The sequence below is a fragment of the Mustela lutreola genome, chromosome 11, assembly GCF_030435805.1.
Source record: "Mustela lutreola isolate mMusLut2 chromosome 11, mMusLut2.pri, whole genome shotgun sequence".
NCBI lineage: Eukaryota > Metazoa > Chordata > Mammalia > Carnivora > Mustelidae > Mustela > Mustela lutreola.
Window position 1 is genome coordinate 51995750 of NC_081300.1, and position 25255 is coordinate 52021004.

Sequence of the window (25255 nt, forward strand, 5' to 3'; positions counted from 1 at the left end):
TTCTAACATAAGATTTTAGTTGTATCATCTTTCAGAAATGTTATTAACAAGGTGAGATCAAATAGAATCATCCCCACAAAAAGAAGAGAAAAATATACATGTACATAACTTGGAAATTTAGACATATTAATCAATTCTATTCCATATTGGCATCAGGGTGCATGGCTGGCTCAGTGAGTAGAGCATGCCACTCCTGATCTTGGAGTTGTGAATTTGAGCCCTACGTTGGGTGTAGGGCTGAGTTAAAAAATTTTAAATCTGGGGTGCCTGGGTGGCTCAGTGGGTTAAAGCCTCTGCCTTCAGCTCAGGTCATGATTTCAGGGTCCTGAGATTGAGCCCCACATCAGGCTCTCTGCTCAGCAGGGAGCCTGCTTCCTCCTCTCTCTCTGCCTGCTTCTCAGCCAGTACTTGTGATCTCTGTCTGTCAAATAAATAAATAAATAAAATCTTTTTAAAAAATTTAAATCGGCTTCAACAATGTTTGAAAAATAAATAAATAATGGCCTCAATTTCTTTGTAGGAATTGAAAGAACTTAACAAATTTGTTTTCTTCAATGCAGAGCTAGAATGTGAAACAATGAAACAAGAGAATACTCGCCTGCAGAATATTGTCGATAACCAGAAGTACTCAGTTGCAGACATCGAGAGAATAAATCATGAAAGAAATGAATTGCAACAGACCATTAATAAATTAACCAAGGACCTAGAGGCTGAACAACAGCAGTTATGGAATGAAGAGCTAAAATATGCCAGAGGAAAAGAGGCGGTATGTCATCCCATTTCCACAGTGGCATCTTAGAGCTGACATTCATAAAGGTCTACACCTATTAAGAAAAACTGAGTGGGGAGAATAAATTGGCTAAGAGTTAAAACTTTAGCATTGACATTTTACTAAAACACGCTCATCCCTAAAACACACATGTCACTTCCAATAACACCCCAATTTCTCTCCATCAGATTTAAGGTAGTCTATTTTTTAGCAGTGACCAAGAAATAAGCAAAAGTGTCTCTTAAGTCCATGAAAATAATATTCATAAATCACATGCCTTTTATTCTAGAAGAGGATTTGAGTCATCCTTTATTTACCTATTCACCATTCAAACATTTGTTTAACATCTGCTGTGTGCCACTTCCCCACCATTCAAACATTTGTTTAACATCTGCTGTGTGCCACTTCCCATGCTGAGCTCAGAAGAATAAAGATATAAAGACAGACTCTCCCCTAAAGAAACGTCCAGTCTAGTTGATATGAGACCATGTGATCAGACCTCTAAAAGATGTTTGCACAGGGTATTGAGGAAACATACAGTATTCTTAATGCAAATGTAGTGTTTGTGGTGTGGGAAGTTGTATGAGGTAATTTTTAGAAAGGTTTCCTTGAAGAGGTAACATCTGGACTGATTTGGGAAGTATAAGTAAGAGTTCTCTTGGCAGGGACACCTGGGTGGCTCAGTTGGTTAGACGACTGCCTTCGGCTCAGGTCATGATCCTGGAGTCCCGGGATCAAGTCCCACATCGGACTCCCAGCTCTATGGGGAGTCTGCTTCTCCCTCTGACCTTCTCCTCGCTCATGCTCTCTCTCACTGTCTCTCTCTCAAGTAAATAAATAAAATCTTTAAAAAAAAAAAAAAAGAGTTCTCTTGGCAAGGGTAGGGGAGTCAGCAAACAAGTATATGGGCAAGGTCAGAGAGAAAATAGTGTGTTGTACTCTGACATCAGAATCTTTTCATATGGCTGGAGCTTAATAGCATGGGATAAGGGCACACCAAAAGAGAAAACTCAAGAGAAAAAGCATATACCAGACAATAATGATTCTTTTCATATTTGAAAGTTTGGACTTTATCGTGAAAGCTCCAAGAAGCCCTTACGATTTTTAAACATATGACATTTCAGAAAGATCTCATTTTTGGTCATGTGAAAAATGGATTGGAAGGGAGCAAAACAGATAAGGATCTGTGGAAGTAATGCAGTAAGAAGTTATGAGCTAGATTTAGATAGTGCTAGTGGAGATTCAAAGAAGTGGGTGGATTCTGACTACTTAGGAGGTGCTCTTAGGAGGTAGAGTGAATAAGACCTGATAAAAGAAAAAGGGTGCATTCACCGTGTCTGGCTTGGTGCTTACTCCAAAATAGAAGAGAAGTGGCCAGTCAGGAATAGGGATGGTATGCTGGACCTGTTATGTCCATGGAGCATCCAAGTGAACATATTTAACAGGCTATTTTTCTTTGAGTCTGAACCTCAGCATAAAATATGAGGGTTTGCAATGTAGATTAAGTAAAAATCAGTATGTATTGTGACTGAAACCACAAGGGTAGATGAATTCACCAAGGAAGAATTCACAGGAGGAAGGGAGCACCAGCATCTTAAAGTGGACAAAGGTTCCTCAAGAGAAACCTAAAAGTAACTGAGGACTAGCCAGAAAGATCACAAGGATAGAAACTGAGAAAGGAAGTCGGGAAGGAATTAGCATTGTCAAATGCAATAAGGGGATTTAAAAGTTTCTGTCAGATTCCTAACAGCAGCCACTAGTGACTTTCACCAGAACCAAATTACTTGACTTCATTTCAGTTTTTTGTTTGTTTCTTTGTTTGTTTAAGATTTTATTTATTTATTTTACAGGCAGAAATCACAAGCAGGCAGAGAGGTAGGCAGAGAGAGGTGGAAGCAGGCTCCCTGCTGAGCAGAGAAGCCAATGCAGGGCTTGATCCCAGAACCCGGGATCATGACCTGAGCCAAAGTCAGAGGCTTTAACCCCTGAGCCACCCAGGCGCGCCTTCACTTCAGTTTTATAGGTAGCACATTATTCTTTTAGCCAACATTGTTGAGAAAGTGTGCATATTGGCCATATGAATTTCTAGATAATTAAAGATTATCCTTATTTTTGTTGGCAATCCCTTAATAAATGTTCTATACTTCTGTTTGCTGTACTTCTTGCTACCTATGCAGTCTTTATTACTCTTTAATGTAGCTCTCAGTAGGTATGAACTTTTTCTTAATGATTTAGCGTAATCGTGCATGTGACACCAACATATTCTAAGACAGCAATAAGTTAACAGGTTATCTAGGAACCAAATAAAACTTTCCTATCAAATAATTCCAAAGTGATCGTTTCTGCTATTATACACTATTGCATTCTTAAGAAAAGTTATTTAAGACTCTTTTTTTAAGAAAAGGTAATAAAATGTGTCTTTCAAAGGGCTTTTTTTTTAATGGAAAAAATAAACTAGAGAGTTTCAAAATTAACCTTCGAAGTGTTCTACCCTAGTATTTTCAGTTATAATGTTTGTTTATTGGTAGGTATAGTACTAAAATATATACCTCACTGAGAAAGATTTAGTCTCGTTTTGCTTCAAAGGTAATGTGGTTTTGTATCATATTAGTGCCGGCACTTTCCTTAGTACATTATTTCTTAAAAATATTTATCACTGTTAAAATGAAAAAAGTAATTCAAAGCATCTCTTTTCGCTCAAAGGGACAATATTGGTTTTTCATCCTGGTTGCCTTATAAAGTACATTATAGGCATAATACAAATAATTTCTTAGGTTTTAACTCTTTTATATTTTTAAAAATCTGTAGTTTGCACACCTACATATGTAATTTTTCATCTGGAAAGAACAGTTCAGTATGAGCAGTAAACATTGCCTCTTTTTTTTAAATCCCTGTTTCACCATACTTTTGCTTTGCCTTGACTATCTTTACTCCCTCATCCTACCCTCTAGATAACCTCTGTCCCTGTGTATTAAGGGAAAACATAGACATTTATAAGAACTAGGCTGTAGTGGTGATCCCAAAAGTCTTTGAACCTAGAATTTGGTAAACCTGTATTTTAACCCTGGATTTTCCATCATATACCTGTTTGAACTCAGCATGTTATCTCACCTCTCATAGTCTCAGTTTCCTTATTAATAAAGTAAGGTGTGGTTAAACTACATCAGTGAATCTGAAATAAGCTCCTTCAACAAACATTAATATATTTTATTTCTCAAGCACTGTGTGACAATGGGGAAGTTATGAATCTCTGGACAAGATGAACTCTTGAGTTTGACTAGCTAAAATTAGCTGTATAAATGCTGTTTTTTATTTTGGAGGATCACGCAAAAGAAGAAAATTATGTGGGAAATAGGTAAGCAGTGATCTGATTAGAGCAGAGTAAGCCATACACAGTGAGAAGAAAACTTTAGGGTGGGCGCCTGGGTGGCTCAGTGGGTTAAGCCGCTGCCTTCGGCTCAGGTCATGATCTCAGGGTCCTGGGATCGAGTCCCGCATCGGGCTCTCTGCTCAGCAGGGAGCCTGCTTCCTTCTCTCTCTCTCTCTCTCTCTCTCTGCCTACTTGTAATCTCTCTCTGTCAAATAAATAAATAAAATCTTTAAAAAAAAAAAAAAAAAAAAAAAAAAAGAAAACTTTAGGGTACTAGATGAGAGCGAGATTAAAAAATGATAGCAGAATGCAAAAATTTAATATGAACATTTGATCCGTCATCTTTTTTTCTGAATTAATTTTTATTCCACATGCCACCTCCGGCTAGTGTAGCTTTTTGGATATCTATGTTAAGATAACCATTGAACCAACATCTGCTCATCAGGAAAATGTGTGATTGGCTTTCACTCTCTGAGTTGCGTGTGGGAAGAATAAATGTGCCACACATTTGCTCTCCCTGCAGTAAGTGCATGGGCTTGTGAAAATTGTTTTCATTCAGATAAATAAACTGCTGGTGAAGAACAGAAGCAACTACCTATAAAACCATTTAGTACAAGGACAAACAGAGCCTACACATTTTAATAATCCTTAGAGAGCTACTATCTTAGAAATTAGAGTAGTTGAAATTATTTCCTGATTCATTAGTAAGAAATCTTAAATGTGGGGCACCTCGTTAACTCATCTGAAGATCTTGCAACTCTTGATCTTGGGGTCATGAGTTTGAGCCCACTTTGGGTGTAGAAATTACTTAAATGAATAAATAAATAACTTTTTAAAATCTTAAGTGTAATATATATATATTAATATATAAGTAGCCTTGCTTTTGAGAGCTGATAAATTTTTGGAAATTACAAATTAAGTTTCAGTGGGTGCTCTTCCCCCATTGCATTCTTTCACTCAAAGTCTTCAGTTTTGTAGATAGGTAACAACAGTGAGAAAATGAAATGGAGGAAGCAGTATGAAAATAAATTGTCTAGACTCTGCAAATTCATTTATTTAATCAAATATTGGATACCTCCTAAATGCCAAACACTGTTCTGAGTCCTGCAGGGACTGCTTTCATGGAGCTTACAATGAAAGTAAATAAATACATCAGGTATTAGTAAGTGCTATGAATAAAAGTAAAGAGGATTGAGAAATATAGAGCAAAAGCCTTTCTGATGATGTAATTTGAACAGAGCCCTAAAGGAAGGGAAGGAGACCAGGAAATATGGAATTGTTATTAAAATATTTTTGTTAAAATGATATTTGTGACTTCTATGATTGCATTTCACTTATTTTGGAGAAATGAAATGTTTTATTTTGTACATTGATGATACCAAGGTTTGTTTGGTTTCATAATTTCTCTGACAGTTAAAGTAAATTTTAATTAATACCTAAATATGGATTCTCGTTCCAAACTATCCAGTAAGTGAAAGAAGAGTAGTATATTGCTTACTAATTAATTACAATTTTTAAATTACACAGATTTTGTGTGAATAAAATCTTTCATTCTTTGCATTTTAAAACTGCCACCCTTACTACTAAAATAAACCAAATTACTAAACTACAAAAAATACTGTAATTTTTATGTATAATTGCAGAAATGCCAATTGAAAACCATATGGAAAGGGGCTGTTTTGTTTACTTTAACATTCCTTTTTGTGTTCTCTTCCTACAGATTGAAACACAATTATCAGAGTATCACAAGTTGGCCAGAAAATTAAAACTTATCCCTAAGGGTGCTGAAAATTCCAAAGGTTATGACTTTGAAATTAAGTTTAATCCTGAAGCTGGTGCCAACTGCCTTGTCAAATACAGAGCTCAAGTTTACGTAAGTACTATAAGTACTTCAAAAGATTTTTAAATGATATGACTAATGTCTTGTTCATTTATTATAAGTAAGAGTTTAAACTTCAGCATCTTCATAAATGAGGACTGAACACAGGAATAAAACACTGAAACTTTAATCCTCCTTTGTTTTGGTATTTAAAAGTCTTTATTATACCATCCTCTTTGAATTATAAAGCCTTTTCTTCCTCTCTACCTACTTTATTTACTCAACTAGAAACCAATAACCAATAGAAACTTTGATTATATTTAATATAGACATCAGAATTGTAAAGAGAAAAATTACCTGACCCTTGCTCTTAAGTAAATAAATAATTATTATATATGTGCTTTATTAGAAATGCTCACAAGTTATGGTGTTGAGATCAATTCTTGCCAGAACTGGGGGGAAGAAAAGTGTCCCCAGAGATGGTGAACCTGGAATGAAATCTTGAAAGAGGAGGTATTTATTGGGATGGTCTGTGGAAAGAGCTTCAGGCATAAGGACACTCATGAAGTCATGTGTGAAAGCATAAATATAACAGGGGATTAAGTAACACCAGTCAATAATGAAAAATCTGCACCTAATTTTTAAATATGGCCAAGGATATAATTTATGGAAGAAAATTTTTAAATCGTTCTATTGCATCTTCTGAATTATTCACAGATTTTAGTATTTTAGTGGCCCCTTCAAAAATGACACTTTTCAAAATACTTAGTTTTTTAATAAAGAATGTCAGGATCTAAAGCTATGCATTTTTCCCTTGAGAGTCATTCATGCATTCAGCAAATTATTGATTAAATACATAGTATGCCCCCACCAGCTAGGTGCTGGAGATGAAATACCCAGAAAGATACAATTCCTGCATTTCCAGAGATCACAGTTTACTGGTGAACAGACTTTGATTAAATAAAGCTAGACTCATTTTCAATAGGAAAAGATCCATCCGGTAAACATACGGTCTTTTACTGAATTGTTTCTCAAGCAGTAGCTAGGTAGGCAGGTAGACAGACAGGCTGGCAGCCAGATAGTTTACACACCACTATTTTGAGTAATTTGACACTGATGCAAGAAAATAATTACTTGCTTCAAATCAGTGTAGAAAGGATTACCCAATACAAAAAGAATTCACATTCTAAGAAAAGAGGAAAGGTTTTACTATGGTCTCTGGAAAGAGTTTTACATAATAATAGAACAATAAAAATAGAAATAGCATCCAGAAGGTGCAACCCCAACTGTTACAAATAGTATTTGGAGAAAAGAAAAAAGAGGCATTGCATCAGGGCGCCTGGGTGGCTCAGTAGGTTAAGGCCTCTGCCTTCGATTCAGGTCATGATCCCAGCACCCTGGGATCGAGTCCCACATCGGGCTCCTTGCTCGGCAGGGGGCCTGCTTTTCCCTTTGCCTCTACCTGCCTCTCTGTCTGCCTGTGCTCACTCGTTCTCTCTCCCTCTATCTCTGACAAATAAATAAAATCTTTAAAAAAAAAAAAAAGAGTGCCAAAATTAAAAACAGTAATTTCAGAAGACCTACTAAAAAAGGTAGTAACCACAGGGTTTCCTTTTGGTGATGAAGATGGTTTGGAATGAGACGTGGTGTTTATACAACACTGATGTACTAAATACAACACTGAATGTACTAAATGCCATTTAATTGTATGCTTTAAAAGAGGTAGTTTTATATTAAATTCATTTTAAATTATTTCAATTCAATCATTTAAAGTGTGAGTTTGATGTCAATAAAAAAATAATAATAATGGGAAACAATGAGGTACTGTGTTGAAAGAAAATTAGTAGAATAGATGATAAGCATAAGAAATACAAGCAATGAGAGCTTCAGGGTTGGTGAACACATGGAAATGCAGGGCTCACCCAGAGGGTATGGAAGCTTTGTCCCCCTTCCAAAGTACCTTGCCTTATGCATCTTTTCCATCTGGCTGTTTCTGACTTTCATCATTCTTAAATAAACTGGTAAACATTTGCCTATGCTGGATACCCACCTTGCTTTATTCATGGAAAAACCCACCCTGGCGATTTCTCTGCAGTAGTATGTTGAGGAGTCCGTGGTTCTTTTTGCAGTCTCTGAGTCTTCATTGTGTAGCTTATTCAACCAGTCATTGGCTGCTGGTGGACATATGCTATGTTTCAAGTCTTGCTATTCTAGCAGAATTCCAATGAATAGCAGAAAGAAGAAATACAAGCAGATAATTTTAAGATTAAACAGTTGAAAAGGATTAAAGAGAAAAATATAAATTATTTTCAGAAAAGACACTGCATTAAAATAAGTGTATTTATAAAATATTTGAATAGCAGTGAATCCCCAGAATCCATAAGCAAATCTAAAATTTTGCAAGTATTCAAAACCAAAAGCAAGTTGCATTCTATAGTTACAGAAATTACATTGAAAATTGGTTTTATCCTCACTCCTGGGTGACTCACTAGGTTGAGCATCATCTTGGTTTCTATTTAGGTCATAATCTCAGAGTCCAAAGATCAAGCCGGGAGTCAGGCTTCTTGCTCCGTAGGGAGTCTACTTGAGATTCTCTCCCTCTTCCTTTGCCCCACCCCTGCATGCCTCTGTCTGCCTCTCTCTCTTTTTCTCTCTCTCTCTTTCATAAATAAATCTTTAAAGAAAAAAATTACTTTTATTGTCTTATTTATGGTGTATTAATTTAGTGTGAAAACTAAATGGCTTCACTTTTTTTTCTCCAAAAGTGGCTCCTTCTATCACAATACGTAGATGCCTCATGAGAGCTTTTGTACTTAGATATATCATATGTAACCCATATTCCTATGTATTTTATAGGTACCACTCAAGGAACTCTTGAACCAAACTGAAGAAGAAATTAATAAAGCTCTAAATAAAAAAATGGGGTTAGAGGATACTTTAGAACAGGTAAGTAACAAAATGTAGTTTTTAAAAGCAAAAATAAGATTTTTAACTCTTAGAGATGGTTTGTAGTTTCTAAGGAATGAATTTGTACCTTTTAAGGAATGAATTTTTAAGATATTATGTAAAAGGAGAATTGAGTATGCCCTTGACTTAGAAACATTTTAGGTAACTTTTAAAATAACTTAAACATCCTTGGCTATACATGTCATTGATGATGAAATAATAAAATACTGAGTAAATTATCCTTGATTTTAAATGAATAATTGCCTGGGCGTCTGGGTGGCTCAGTCATTAAGTGTCTGCCTTCAGGTCAGGTCATGATCCCGGTGTCCTGGGATGGAGCCCTGCATTGGGCTCCCTGCTCAGCAGGAAGCCTGCTTTTCCCTCTCCCACTCCCCCTTCTTATGTTCCTTCTCTTGCTGTGTGTGCTTCTGCCAAATAAGTAAATACAATCTTTAATAAAAATAAAAATAAGTGGAGAATTATCTCCTTCAACTTCAGATAATTTAATATCCCTTTTTCTTTTTAAGTTTTATATATATTTAAGTAAATCTCTAAATCCAACATGGGGCTCAGACTTACAACCCTGCTATCAAGATTGCATGCCCTTTGGACTGAGCCAGCCAGGTGCCCCTTAATATCTCTTTATACTATAAGGAATTTCAGATGGCTACCTTAAAAGTAGATATGTATCACTTGGGGCTTGAGGCAAAGTAGCTATAATAAATTAAGAGATTTCTATTAACCACATTTTTCATTCTGCACTATGAAATTCAGGGGAACTCAAATGCCAGTAGAAGTCTACTTCCAAAAATAGGTTTCATAAAATTCCTTCTTCTAAGATACTTGAAATATAATATAATATATATAAATATAAAAATAATATAACCAAAAGATAACACTACTATTGATTCAGTAACCTTTAAATATTGTTAAAGTTGATTAGGAAGCTATTTCTCAACTGCACACAAAAGGTATTGTTTATATGACACCAAACAACTGAAGGAAAACTCTAGTTCAGCTCTTCAGCTAGTACTGTGGCATTTCAAGGTACAAAATCCTGTCTTTGCTCAGAATAGAAATTTGTTTTTCTCATCTGGAAATAAAACCTATGCATTTCACAAATTATGCAAGTAACCCACATTTTTTTCAAGTTAACAAATTCTATCAAAACTTACTTTGTATTAGAAAGAATCCCCACTCAAAAAAATATAGCAGACTTTTTAACATTAGATAAGTGGGCCTTTTCATGATACTATTGTTATTATAATTTGGGGTTTCTATGACATCACACAATGGAAAGAAGATAAGGAACTAGGACTACTTAAACAGGTACTCTGCAGGTGTGTGGGATATTTAAGATGACATCTTCACTTAAGTTCCTTCAGTTTGATTTCTCTCTTTCGTTGGAATGGGCACTAAACCTGCAGACTTTCAAACTGACTTGAAACTTTTTAAAAGCCGTAGGCAGGGGGCACCTGGGTGGCTCAGTGGGTTAAGCCGCTGCCTTCGGCTCAGGTCATGATCTCAGGGTCCTGGGATGGAGCCCCGCATCGGGCTCTCTGCTCAGCAGGGAGCCTGCTTCCCTTCCTCTCTCTCTGCCTGCCTCTCTGCCTACTTGTGATCTCTCTCTGTCAAATAAATAAATAAAATCTTTAAAAAAAAAAAAGCCGTAGGCAGGAAAACTTGGAAGGGACCCCCAGGGAGTTCTAAAATGCCTACTATAGGTGGGGCACCTGGGTGGCTCTGTTGGTTAATCCTTGACTCTTGATTTCAGCTCAGGTCATGATCTCAGGGTCCTGGGGTCAGGACTGCACCATGTCCAGTGGGGAGTTTGCTTGAGATTCTCTCTCTGCCCACTGCCCTCCATGCTCACACTCTCTCTGGCTCTCTGAAATTAATAAAACTTTTTTTTTTAATGCCTACTGTATAGTATAGGCTATACTATAGTATAGGCTGTAGATAAATATAAAAAGTTTGAATGAAGTATAAACTCCCATTTGGAGGAAAAGACTGACCTGTGGTTACACTAATCAGGTTCCCATTTTTCAAAACCCTTTTGGTCATAGAAAAGTGACTTGTGGAGAAGCACTTGAAATTGTTAAGAAGTTAAACCAAAGTATTACAGTAGCAATAGAAGGAAGGGTACAGATTTAGGAAATGTTGAGATAGACCTCAGGCAATTTTTGGCAGACTGTAAAAGCTGGGAGGGAAAGAGGTACCAACAGTAACTTCCATTTTTTCCAATGTGGGCAACCTTGGGGAGGAAAAATGAGTGCAACTAATCGGCCCTGTACTGGTGATATTGAGCTTGCCTCTGCAGAACACAGACCTCCAAAAGGAAGCCAGAGTAATAGATTCAGAACATGGGGAGAGATTAGGTCTGAAAATACAGATTTCAAGAGTCTTCACCATATAGGTGGTTCTTAAACCCAAATGTGGATGATATTTCTGAGACTATGTAGAGGAAAGTGGCAGAGGATCAAATTTTGAGAAACAACACTACTTAAGAGATAGACAAAGGAAGGAGATTCTGGGAAAAACTCTTAGAAGAGGACAAGGGTCACCTGGATAGCTCAGTTGATTAAGTGACTGCCTTCAGCTCAGGGAGCCCTGGACTCCCAGGATCAGGTCTCCCATCAGACTCACTGCTCAGCAGGGAGTCTGCTTCTCCCTCTGACCCTACCCCTTCTCATGCTCTCTATCTCAAATAAATAAAAAGGGACCAACAGTGACCTTTTTAAAAGTGGCTTCCTCAGTGATCTTACGTAACTGATTTTCATCATCCCCAGAATTGCTAGTCCAGGTGCAGCAGGTAATGTTGACCTCAACACAAGTACCTCCCTGCTTGGCTAAAAGATAATCAAGGGCTATCCTATTACCAAGAACAACTTTGGCCAGAGTCAAAGTAAGCTAATTTTGAGTCATGAATGCCTTTGAGTCATGTAAATCACTTCTGCCTTGACAATTTAAATTTAGGGAGGTGACCAGTGAGGTATCTCAGTTTGTGGATAGTTAGAGGCACAATTAAATAACCTAAGAAGCATTGCTCAATTGTATATTAGCCATTCAGGCATTCATAGGCCCAGCCAGAATAATAACCACCACAGAAAAAGAAAAACCCTGTTGGAGCCCAGATCATTCCTGTAAGGCTGTCCCATTAATGGATTAAATCACAGGGATTGCTGCATTCACCCGTACAAACCAGGGGTCAATTCGGTTTTCTCCTAGCCTGAAATTAAAAGTTGTTCCAAATACCAGAGAAAAACCTCCCTTAGCAGTGGCCTAGGAAATACAGATGATGGCTTTATCTTTCCAGGCCAATGCCAAAGTAAAGAAAGAGAAGAATAGAGGGTGTCATGTTTAGATAAGGTCTGAAGTCCCGATCCAGCACCTTGGGATGAAACAATCTATCTTACTGTCCCGCTCATTCTCTTCTTAGTTTATCTTAATTTGCTTTAGAGGTCTCCATCATTTGCACAGGACCAATGTCAGGCAGAACCTTCTTCAGCTGTGAGACGCTATGTCTAGGGTTCAGGTCCCTGAAGTTTTCCTGCCATCAGGGTGGTAAGGAGGTAGTAATAGTCTCTTTCAAGGGAAGATTCAAGGCAGTCTTTGTTCTTAGTAATTCCAAATCAGAAGTCAGAGGAGAAAATTGGAAACATTAATTTGGAAAGTCATAGTCAGATGTGTGAGGAAATTAGAATAATCCAAGACCTAGTCTGATTTATAGATATATAACAAAACCTCAAATGTAACAGGATTATAATTTAATATCTACAAAGGTTCAAACCTAATTTTTCTCTCTGAAATTACACCCATATTTACTGAAGATAACCACGGTAAAAGTAATTTATTTGCATTAAACTTGGTCTCATTATTTACATAAGAATAGCAAGAAAAGCAATTGACCATAAAATCTCTTTTTAAAATTGCTTTAACTGGAGACTTGTAAGCATGGTGCACAAATCAAGCCTCATATGGGGCTGCCTGCTCAGCAAGGAGTTGTCTTCTCCCTCTGACCCTACCCCCTCACACACACGTGCACTTGTGTTCTCTCTCCTCTCTCAAATAAATAAGTAAATAAGTAAAATCTTTTTTTAAAAAAAGACCAAAAAAACCCTCTTTTTCTTAACTAAATTCATTCCAATCTTACAACCTTGACCACACATAGAATGTCCTTCCTTTATTATTTCTACCAGTTTTAATTATACATATTAAAATTTATACCATTAGAAACTTTTAATTTCCAGTGAAATCTAAGAAGTAAGAACTTAAAAACCATCTCTTACATTACCATTCTGTAGATTAGCAGACTAATAAATACTTCTTTATGATTTCTAGAAACGTGTTTTCTCACAGAAAATTTGTCAGGGTCATGACACATGTTTATTAGTAAGTCCTAATATCTTTAGTTCCTGTGTAAAAGGAATTAAAAAGTAGATAAACCAATATTCAGTAACTAATGTGTTAGTATTTTATCTTATTTGGAAATGATCTGAATAGTGAATGAATTTAACTTTACTGATCATTTAACTTAACCTAGCTAAAACTTTAAGTTTCCAGGTTACCAAAAAGACTTGGGGAAACTATTTAAAAGTTCACCTAAAAACTTTTTATCTTTTTATATCCCTTTAATTTACTTGTTCTTTCCTGTGTTTCAATTACCAACCAAAATTTCATTAGACATTAGACAAAGTCAGTCATCATCCCAAGATAATTTTTCTTGCTTACAGATTTTGTCAAGAGATAACATAAACTGATTTGATTGATAAACCCAGGTGGAATAAGACTTGTATGTATGCATTTTATTCAATGTTTATAACTTGAAAGAAAAGTTTATTTTACTTAAATCAAACAAACTTAAGTTAAACTTAATAATGAATATTTTCTTAGGTGTTGTGAATTCAGAAAGCACTTGGGTTAGTTTCCATTGTTTTTTTGTTTTTTGGGGTTTTTTTTTACTTTTTATGAATAGCGAATTTATTTAAGCACTTAGTTTAGGTCAATTAAATAGAGCTTTTTTACAAACTAATTTTAGAGGTAGAAAAATACCACACACCTTTAATGCACTTATAATAGACACACATAAACATATAACAGATATAAACAGAGACCTTCTGGCCTGTTTTACTAGTTAAAAAGAATTTGTATCTAAGTTGTTTATCTGGTAGATAGAGTAATTTAAGGCTACTTGAGTGGATGGCTTAAACTAAGTTTTAAATGATGTTTTCTTTTTTCATTTTTTTCCTGGTAAGAATTATCCCTGAAGTTGTACTTTAACATTTACATTTCAAAGACACAGGAAAGAATACAAGTTACAAGACTTTTAAAATAAATAGGGACTGTTTGGGGACTGGTAAAAAGAAACAGATGAACTTTGAAATGCTTCTAGAGTTGCATTTTCTAGTTTTGTAAAGAAGTGAATAAATCTGAAGATCTAATTGACTTTGTTCAACAATTCATGAGTCACGCAGCATCCCATTTAGCAAATAGAAGAGAGCTCCAAATGATTGCAGAAGGGAAAGAGACTAGAGGCACACAGTTAGGAAGCCAAATAGTATCCTGAATGATACATGGTAAAAAATTTAAACCAGGGCTATTGCAATAAGGGTGTAAAAGAGATATTTAAAGATTGAAACAATGTAATTTAGTGGTCCATTTGGATGTGAGCCTAGCAGGGCTCAATCCCAATCTGAGATCATGACCTGAGCCAAAATCAAAAGTCAAGACGCTTAACTGACTGAGCTACCCAGGTGCCCCTGAAGATTTTAAGTCAGGGCATAACACCCTTGTAATACAGTAAGCCCCATAATGTATGAAGGCTAGTTTAGAAGTACATGAAACTAGAGGCATACATTTCAGAGACCTAACACTATCCCAAGTGATAAATGGTAAAGACTCAGTCCAAGGCTATTTCAGTGAGAGTGGAAAAAAGATTTAAAGATGGGAACAATGTAATTTACTGGTCCATTTGGATGTGAAGGTTACAGAAGAGAGGAATTAAGAATGTTCAGATGTCTAGCTTTGGTATATGATGTTAAAGAAAAAAAATTATTTATGACACTTGTTAAAGGAAGTAAGGTGGACTTCATTCAAGGGGGACCATTACAAAGAATTTAAAAAATTAGTTTAAAAAGTGAAGTTTAAAAAATTAGGAGTGAAAGGTATTGATGTATTTGAACATAGTTCATGAAGAAATACCAAGGCTTGGGATCTAGAGAAGAGGTAAAGGGGTTCTCTTCATGAGGAAAATGGGTATCATGCATCCTGAAACTGACAGAAAGAAGGGTCTCGTAAGAAATATTTTGGTTGTTGGGAGACAGGAAGTGATGGAAATCCAATCTAGTGGCTTCTGTCTTCTCAATGACAGAAGAAAAAAATTTTCTAACTAAAGTAACTAATGATATCTTCTCTGCTTATAAATTGTTGGACAGTTGTTTACTGAATGAATGAATGAAATACTGAAGGAAGTATACCAAATATTAATAACAGTTCTTTGAGATTATAGAATTATTAGTAATTTTTATTTTCCTTAATTTTTCCCTTATTTACTACAGTGGAAATGTATATTTCTGTAATAAGGTTGGGGGAGGGGTGGGAATGTTTAATTGATGAAATTTTAGCAAAGCTCACATGAAAGTTAGAAGCTGCTCAGAGATTAAGTAAACATGATTTTGACAAACTTGACTTCCTAGTGGAAGTTCTGATTATTTGGCTATGCAATGATCTTACTGCAGATAAATTTAATGAAACAACTGGTTTAATTCAGCACTTTTCTTCAGAAATAACATATCTTTTTTTTTTTAAGATTTTATTTATTTATTTGACAGACAGAGATCACAAGTAGGCAGAGAGGCAGGCAGAGAGAGAGGGGAAAGCAGGCTCCCTGCTGAGCAGAGAGCCCGATGCAGGGCTGGATCCCAGGACCCTGGGATCATGACCTGAGCCGAAGGCAGAGGCTTTAACCCACTGAGCCACCCAGGTGCCCCAGAAATAACAGGAAAACGGGAAATTTATAGTGTAGGTGTCAAGGGCCAATCACCCCAAGATGTGCCACTTTGGCATGCAGCTTATTCAGAACTGAAAGTATTCAATACCCAAAAGACTCTGGAAGAAACTTTGATCTCCACCTACCCCCTAATTGCCTAAAGGAATTAAAGGTCCTCCTCCCAGAAGGGAGGTATCACCATAGATAACTACAGTATAATATAAACTAGGGATGGTAGACAGTGAGGAACTTAGCAAAGTCTCTTTCTTAAAATTCCTCTCTATGTCCCATTTGTGTCTGTGTGGCCTAGAAAACATTTGTTTACCAAACATTAACTCTTCCATCTTCCTATGAATTGCTTTCCTTTTCTTGAAATCCCAGACCCCTACCCCCTTATCTTTAGCTTACGATGACAAATATACTTCCTTTTGCTTGTCTTTAGAATCTCATGTCTTTGTGCATTCCCCATACATACAAAATTAAATTTGGTTTTCTCCTGTTAATCATTCTTATGTCAGTTAAATTCTTAAACCAGCCAAAAGAACCTTAAGGGTAGAGAAAATTTTTTCCTGCTTGAATAGCTTCAGTAACTTTAGTCTTGTGGGGGCGGGGAGAAGGCAGAGGAAGGGGAGAGAGAGAATCTTAAGCAGGCTCCATGCCCAGCATAGAGCCCAACACAGACTTGATCCCATGACCCTGAGATCGTGACCTGAGCCAAGATCAAGCGTCAGATGCTTAATCAGTTGAGCTGATTGGAGTTAGAACATCTAGGTTGGAGTTGTGGGCATATGCTCGCTGTATGATCCTACGTGAATAGCATTCATTCTAGCCAACTCTTCTCATTTGTAAAATAGAAAAGGAATATTCTTTATAAAGAGACTTTTGATAATTGAATGAGAAGTATATGCAAGTTTCTCTAATAAATAGTCACTTTACCATCCTATCATATACCAAACAACAATTGCTTCACTAAATTTCTCCTAAAAATATGTATGCGTAATTTTTTTGTGACTTCATATATGTGCTGAATCATCCTTTTAAAGAAAGATCCAGCTTATAGATACATTTTTCTATTTTTTATTTCCTAGAGCAAATATTTTCTTAACCTAGCTGGAAAACATTCTATATTAATTTCTGGTAACTTTGGAAATACTTTTTTTCTTTAATTTTGGTTTCAACAGGCTTAAAGCTCAAACTTTAATAAGATTAAATGTGTTAAATTTATTACTGTTTGGGAGAATCCATTGATTAATAACCAGTTAGAAAACATCCACTAAAATCAATATGAAAACTTCTCTTTAACATCCTAGAAAGTAAACACACAAATGGAAAGCTAGATAACTAATAAAAGAGATGAAATGTAAGTAAATCTAGACTTCAAAACTAGAAGGCAAAAACAACTTACATGTATTAACAAATTAATATAAAAATGTTCAGAGTGTATATAATACATGTAATATTTATAATACTATATAAGATTGCTTACAAACACCCCCACAGCAACTAGTAGAAAAGTACCTGGTATCCTTCTTTTACTGGGAATTAAGCCAGACTTTTTTTCCTAATTAACTCTGTATTTTAATATTGTACATTAAAAATATATATATGTCTTTTTGTGTGTTTGTTTTTATTTAACTCCTCTTTGGGGAATAATAAATTCTGAGAACAAATGATAGGTGAGAATCCAAAAGGACTAAAAATAACATGGTTCAATCGGTAATATGAAAGTTTTATAACTTACTAAAATGTTTTTGGTGTATGGTTATGATTTCTCAACCCAAGTTTTATTCTCCAAGCTAAATACAATGATAACAGAAAGCAGGAGAGGTGTAAAAACTCTGAAAGAAGAAGTTCAAAAGCTGGACGATCTTTACCAACAAAAGGTTAAGGTAAGAACTTTGCCACAGTTTGTATAGGTAAGCTTTGACCTAGTCTTACATCTAAGTAAACATTTAAGCTTAACTTGTGTTTAAGTTTAGTGTAATCTTCTAAAGTTTATTGTAAAGAGTTATTTTGTCCTTTTAAAGGATTTTTTTCCAGGAATTGGCTGTTTCACATGAGAACACGTTTACTGTTTCATTAATATTTTAGACTTGAATATGAGATTCTGTATCCTTGTAAGACCAAAACATGTTTTAAATGTAATCTCTTCTACCTTTTTTAGAAATTTAATGTTAAGTACTCCTAAAGCATAAACCTCCAATAAGGCTTGTGTATGTGATTGCCTGGAAAGAGTTATAGCAAACTGACTAACTTGGCCAAATCACAAAGATATTTTATATGAAATTTAGAATGTGGGAAAAATAATAGGATTCTTTTCCCACCACCTCTAATCCATCCACCTTCTCACCATGTCTTACTTAGGGAAGCACTCGTGTGACTCTTCATTACCATTTATAAAACTGACAAGAGAATTTTAGTCATACTAATATCTTTTACTTAGTTACAGCAACAAAGTATTAGGAATTGGAAATTTTCTCTTGGCCTTGTATTGCATTTAGGGCCTATAAATTTTGTTAAGTAGTGAGAAATTTTTGGAAAATACACCACAGTAATGTGATCTACATGTGAAATATGAGCTAGTTGGTAATCATTGTTATTTTCATATGTTCTCCATGACAGTACTTGCATTTGTCCTCTTAAAGCACTTCAGTGAAAGCCTTTCATATTTCATCTTAACCTAAGAGTTGATGACTTTGGGCTCCTTTTCCTGTGCATATTTCACATATGTGAAATAAAGGTAGTGTGAAAGTTACCCACATTTTTGCATGTATAAAAGACCTCTTGATGATCATAGGAAATATTTAAGTCATTATCCTAAGGTTTCTTATAGTACCTACCTGAAAATACCGCTGAATGAATTCCATATAAGGCCTGTTGAGAAGGTCATATTTAGGTTTACAGTATAAAATTTCCAAAAAAGCTTTTTAAAGTCTCATACATGTAAAACAGTACACATTCTGAGAATATAAATGATAGTGCAACCTGATTTTTTTTTAATGTGTTACATATAGATGGTATGTGGAGTATAGTATATGAAGTATATAGAACACAAACATTAAAAATGATAACCATACGCTTATCTTGATAGGAAGCTGAAGAAGAGGACAAAAAATGTGCCAGTGAGCTGGAGTCCTTGGAGAAACACAAGCATCTGCTGGAGAGCGCTGTAAACGAGGGCCTCAGTGAAGCTATGAATGAATTAGATGCTATTCAGCGAGAGTAAGTTCATGTAACCAAGATTTATAATGTTTATTTCAGATTAATTATTTAACATTTCTGTAAAACCAGATCTATGTTTATTAGCTTTAATTTATATTATAGAGCTACATGGGAAAGAGGAAGTAGTGAACACAGAAAGAGCCTGTAACTTGAAATACTGTCCCTAAATGTATTCTGCTACTATTATAGCTATCGCCTCCTAAGAAAACATTTATTTTTACATATAATTAATAAAGGGCTTTTAAACACTGAAAACAGCATAAAATTTTCAGTCAGTTGAAATACTTTGGCTATTTGTTTCTATTTTTAAGATATTTATACTTTCTGGAAATTATATATACAACAAACTGTATCCTGTAAATTATATGATCATTGTGCTGTAACACATTATGTGCCCTCATAATAATCACCACACTGCAAAATCATGCAATGAAAAATCAGCACCTACAGTAAAATTGGGATTGGGCACAACACTCAAAATCAGCCAGTGACACACATAAACAAAAGATGGGAACCTAACTAAAATGTTAGCACAATTGTACATATGTTAAATGTTTAAGAAGTACATAAATGCTATGATAAATATGACACTATATTTTAAAGACTCCAGAAGTTTGCCTGGGAAAGGGGCATTCAAAGGGTTGCAGCTTTTAAATTATTGAAATGAGGTGGAGGGAGAATTATCCAAAATCAGATGGGAAGTTTTAACACCAGAGGTGGATGCATGTGACTCATCACATAATGTAATGAATTGAGGGAGCTGGTACACATTTGAGGTGTGTGTTTATATGTTTTTATATTCCTTTGCGTCTGGATTCAGCTGAGGACAGTTTTCTGCATTCACTTAGTGTTTTTCAAGAAGGAAATGGCATAGGGACAACTGTATGACTCAGCTGAAGAACATGGAACTTTTTTTTTTAAAGCATGCAACTCTTGATCACAGGATTGTGAGTTTGAGCCCCAAATTTATTAAAAATAAATAAATAGATAAACAGACTCTAAAAAAGGAAAGAAATGTCATAAGCAAATACAAATTTTTGCATTATGTTCAAATTGCTACGTAATATTTCAATCCAAATGGAGCAAATGCGTATTTCCAAACAAGCAACAGAACTAACTCTATATGCTACATTTCTTAGTTCTTCATTATCAAATTACACATTGTCAAGTTTTCCCTCTTGGTTTCCATATTATTTTAAAACTTACATAGAAAGAGTTTTAGCCACATTGTGTATTAACAGTAACTAAAATGGTGACATCCTTTTTTAAAGAGTATTCTGCCTTTGTGTATATAATTTTCTCATGCAATGCATAGAAAGTCAATATACTGAATCCATAGGCTCTTTTTTTTAAAGTCTTAATTAAGTGACCCTCAACTAATAAATTCAGAAGTACAACCCTTAAGAAAATCCTTAAGTACAACCCTTAAGAAAACCCTTAATAAAATCAGAAGTACAACCCTTAAGAAAATCACACCTCTTCATTTGCTTATTTGTAGTTTAGGGATAAAAAACTCAGCTGAAGCATTTTTTTGGCTTGCAGTCTTTGTTTTTAATTTGAATTTGCATATGTTAAAAAAAAAAAGAGAGACTCCCACTCCCCATTCAAATGTATTGAATGCCTTCTCCCAGAAAGCATTTAAGTTTACAACCCTTTTGGAGATTCAGTGAAGACCTGTTGCCCCCAAGTTTTGTATGTTAAGGCACAAGGTTTTGGTGCTGTTTTGTTTTGGTGCTTGCAAAGGATCTTTGAAAATGTTTTTCCGTCTTAATGGCTGAGAAACAAACAGCGCATATACCAAACACAGTCTGCGTTTATTGAATATGAAAAGGAGAAGTGAGCTAACTAGAACTGATGGATTAGGGGTTTTCTCCTAGACAACTCAAGCAAGAGTTTTTATTCTACAGATACCAACTAGTTGTGCAAACCACAACTGAAGAACGACGAAAAGTGGGAAATAACTTGCAGCGTCTTTTAGAGATGGTTGCTACACATGTAGGGTCTGTGGAGGTAAGTGTATGAAGGTCTTTCCTACATTCTAATGAAGATTTTTAAAACTGTATTTCTATTTTGTTTCTATAGAAATTAAATGATAAATTTTATTTCTATGGAAAATATATTCTAGTAAAAAGTTATCAGAAGAGTCCTGTTTAGTGGTATGTAAGGAGCATCTGCATTTCATAAAACAATCTGTTTTGTTCACATAACAACAACATAAACAACATGTAATGGTATTTATTACATCAATAGTATATAATCATGCGCCAGGCCACATTCTACATACTGAAAACATACCAACACGTTTAAGATTTCAGTAAAATTAAGATGAAAGAGCATGGGTTATGACAAATATTTTTCCTTTCCATTAATTTCATGTAAAGTACTTATAAAATATAGAATGAAGTACTTATGAAACGTGAATCATAGCTTTAAAGTTCAACAATAATACTAGTCCTCCAACCTGCTGTACAGAGCCCAGAAGCCAAGCTAAACTGCTAACCTTTAAAATTCCAGGGTCATCTATTAGGTGATAATATATTGACAATTGTGAATAGTGTAAGAGAAAAAAATAACCTCATTATATCACATTGTTAGTCTTCCATTTATTGAAAATAGCATGTGATATGCTATTTCTCCTCCTTTCTCCTAAAAGACATTGAACTGCATTTTCTTGTATGCTGGTGTTCTTGAGTGCTTGGTGAAAAGAACTAAGAAAATAAGCTGGATCCTACATCAGAAAACCTGGCTTCTCCCCACTTAGTGGCTCTATAACCTTTCATAGGTTCTTTTTCAACAAGTATTGTTAATTTGAACCACAGACCAGATAATTATATGAGTAATTACTTTCTTGTTCTCTCAAGGATGATGTATAATAAATGCATAAGAGGAAAATTCATTCCCAACCTGTGATGATTGGCTCAGATTGAGAAACTCTACTTATATGTATCATTTTGCTTCTTTTGGTCTTCACCTCCTCCATCTGTGTAATGAGAGGGTTGTACTAAATCACTGCCAACATCTTCACATCTCTATTCTCTATAACAATTAGTTTGACCTCAGTGTTAATCCAATAGTGATTTATCACAAGGGATTTATGTGAAAGGAAACCGCAACTGTTAAAGTTTTACTCAGTTAACATGAAGTTAGATTTGAAACCCTAATGATTATTACTTTTTTAGTTTCTATTTAGTTCATTGTTGTTCAAGATCAGATGGCATTTTCAGAGCACTTACTTTGCACTATGTAAGAATTACAAATAGCCAGTAAACTATGGAAGGAGCCCCTAAAGTCAACCAATCATCTTTAAAACCTAATGTGAGGAAATTTTACAAGTGATAAAATTAGACTGTAGAAAACAGAGGACTGTGGATCTAATGGTATCTTTAAATGGGGTATTTTTCCTCTGAGGTAAAACGTTTCCTTGAGCAGTTCCTGGTTGTAGCCCCATGCAGGTCCTGTATGTGTCTTGATATTCTAGACTAGGAGAGAGCAAACTACAGCTCACAGGCCAAATTGTGCCCACAGGCTGCTTTTGTAAATAAGTTTTATTGGAACACAGACACTTCATTCACTTCCATACTCTTTATGGCTGCATTCCCACTACAGTGGCGGGGTTGAGCAGTTGCAACAAAGGCCGTTTGGTTCACAAAGCCTGAAGTATTTGTTATTTGGACCTTTACAGGAAAAAGTTGCTGACGCCTATTCCAGAATTCTACCTTCTTGAAGGGCACAAAACCTTTTTTGTCTGTTAAGATGTTCAGAAATTATTATTAAGCTGTAATAACAAACCCATTATAATACTGATGCATATAAACCAAGCTCTGACAGAGTGCAGAAAAAGATGGATAAGCATAGACAGAAGTTATATTTTTAAGAGAGGTTGTATTGCAGACTAGTGGGGTAAAATGAATTGTTCAATTAATGGATTTGGGATTCCTGCCTTAAAACATAAACAAAAATCACTGCAAGATGGATTAAGAAATTAATGTGAGGCTAAATTTATTTTTTTGGAGAGAGAAGGAGGGCTGGGGAGAGGGGCAGGGGAACAGGGAGAGAGAACCTTAAGCAGGCTCTGCTCCCAGTACAGAGTCCAACATGGGGCTTGATCCCACAACCCTGAGGTCATGACCTGAGCTGAAATCAAGAGTCAGACACTTAAGCTACTGAGCCACCCAGGCAGCCCAAAGTGAGGCTAAATTTTTAACTTTCAGAAAAATTATAGACACTATTTTATTCCTCAGGAGTTGTAAAGTAGTTCTTAAATTAGACACAAAGAGTAAAAACCACAAAAGTAATTATTTATAAATTCACCTTTTTTAAAATTAAGATCTCTACATCAAAAGACAAAGACTGGAGGGACATCTGGGTGGCTCAGTTGGTCAAGCTTCTGCCTTCAGCTCAGATTATGATCCCAGGGTCCTGGGATCAGCTCCGCATCCAGCTCCCTGTTCACTGGGTAGTCACTTTTCCCTCTCCCTCTGCCCCCCCCCCAGTTGTTTACTCTCTCTCTAAATAAATACATATATAAATTTTTCTTTTTTTTAAGTGGAAAGGTAAGCCACAAAACAATAATTTTTTAAGACAACTAATAGTATCCAGATACATAATGACCTCTGATAACTAAGTACAGAAGGTGGGCAAAAGACTTGAATGGGAATTTCACAGAAAGCTAAGGTGGCCAATAAACAGGAAAAGATCTACCGCTTCCCACCCTCAAGAAATTGGCAAAAAAATTAAAGTTTAGGAATACTAAATGCCAGCAAGAACATAGAGAAATGCAAGTTTTCCTTTATACTACAGGGTTGCAAACTGATGTTAACAGTTTTAGAAAACAAATTTGCAATCCCTAATAAAATCCCTAGTTCCTTTCTAGGTATTAAGCTAAATTTTTACACGTGTGCTAGAGTACTAGCACTATTAGTACTAGTACTATACTAGTTGAATAGTATCCTCTCAAAATTCATGTGTATCTAGCATTTCATCATGTGACATTTTGAAAAAATAAGGTCTTTGTGGATGTCATTAGTTAAAATGAGGTCATAATAGATTAGGTAGGTCCTCAACCTAGGGACCAATATCCTTATAAGAGTCCATGTGAAGATGGAGGCAGAAATTAGAGTGACACAGCTGTAAACTAGGGATTACCCAGAACTGCTAGAAGCTGGTAAGAGGTAAGGAAGAATTCTTCCCCTAGAGCCTTCAGAGAAAGTGGCCTTATCAGTATCTTGATTTTGGACTTCAAGCCTCCAAAACTGTGAGGAAATAAATTTCTTAAGCCATATAGTATGTTGAGATTTGTTATAGTATAATTGAAATAGTAAAAAACATAACCCAGCATATTAATTTCCTGTTAGTGCTATAACAAATTACCACCAACCTAATGGCTTAAAGCAACACGGATTTATTTCCTTATATATCTAGAGGTCAGGAGTGTAAAATGGGCCTTCCAGACTATAATCTTTCTAGAGACTAGATGGAATTTCTTTGCCTTTTCCCTTTTCTAGAGCCACCTATACCTCTTGGTTTGCAGCCTCTTCAAAGCCAGCAGCACAACATCTTCTATCCCCTCCGACTGCTTTTCTGTCCTTACATTTTCTCTTTCTGACTCTCACATTGCTGATTCCCTTTTACCAAGACCCTCATGATTACATTGGGCCCACCAGGATAATGCAGAATGATCCCCTTTTCTCAAACTCCTTAACTTAATCACATCTGTAAAGTTCCTTTGCCCTGTAAGATAATGTGTTCATAGGTTCTGGGAATTAGGCCATGGACATCTTTGAGGAGGCTGCTATTCAGCCTACCATACCTGGAAATAAACTAAATAGTAAAATGGATAATAAATATTGGTATGTTCATGCAATAGAAAACTATTTTTTTGGCAGTACGTGAATAAACAAGCTATCTGTATTAACATCAATGAATCGAAATACTGGGTGGAAAAAAGTCATAGAATATTATATTTAATATCATTCAGTAAATATGAAAGATAAAACCTGGTACCACTAAACTAGCATATTGTCCAGAGATACATACATATCTGTGTGGGGCAGGGGATAAAAGTATAAAGAAAAACAAAACATTGTTGAGAGTGGTTGGCTCTGGGAAGAAAAATGGGGTTATGATTAGGAAAGGACACAA

At 35.5% G+C, this 25255-nt stretch overlaps 1 protein-coding gene across 2 annotated transcripts in view; it reads left to right on the forward strand.

Annotated features, from left to right (window-relative positions):
- Nucleotides 1-25255, forward strand: part of NDC80 (NDC80 kinetochore complex component) — a 49599-nt gene that overhangs the window by 22319 nt on the left and 2025 nt on the right. For both annotated transcript variants that reach the window (XM_059140208.1, XM_059140206.1), the window contains 6 exons: nt 561-766; nt 5860-6012; nt 8815-8904; nt 17689-17781; nt 18984-19114; nt 21022-21124. In XM_059140208.1, coding sequence (XP_058996191.1) covers nt 561-766; nt 5860-6012; nt 8815-8904; nt 17689-17781; nt 18984-19114; nt 21022-21124 — 776 coding nt within the window. The remainder of the gene's footprint in view (nt 1-560; nt 767-5859; nt 6013-8814; nt 8905-17688; nt 17782-18983; nt 19115-21021; nt 21125-25255) is intronic.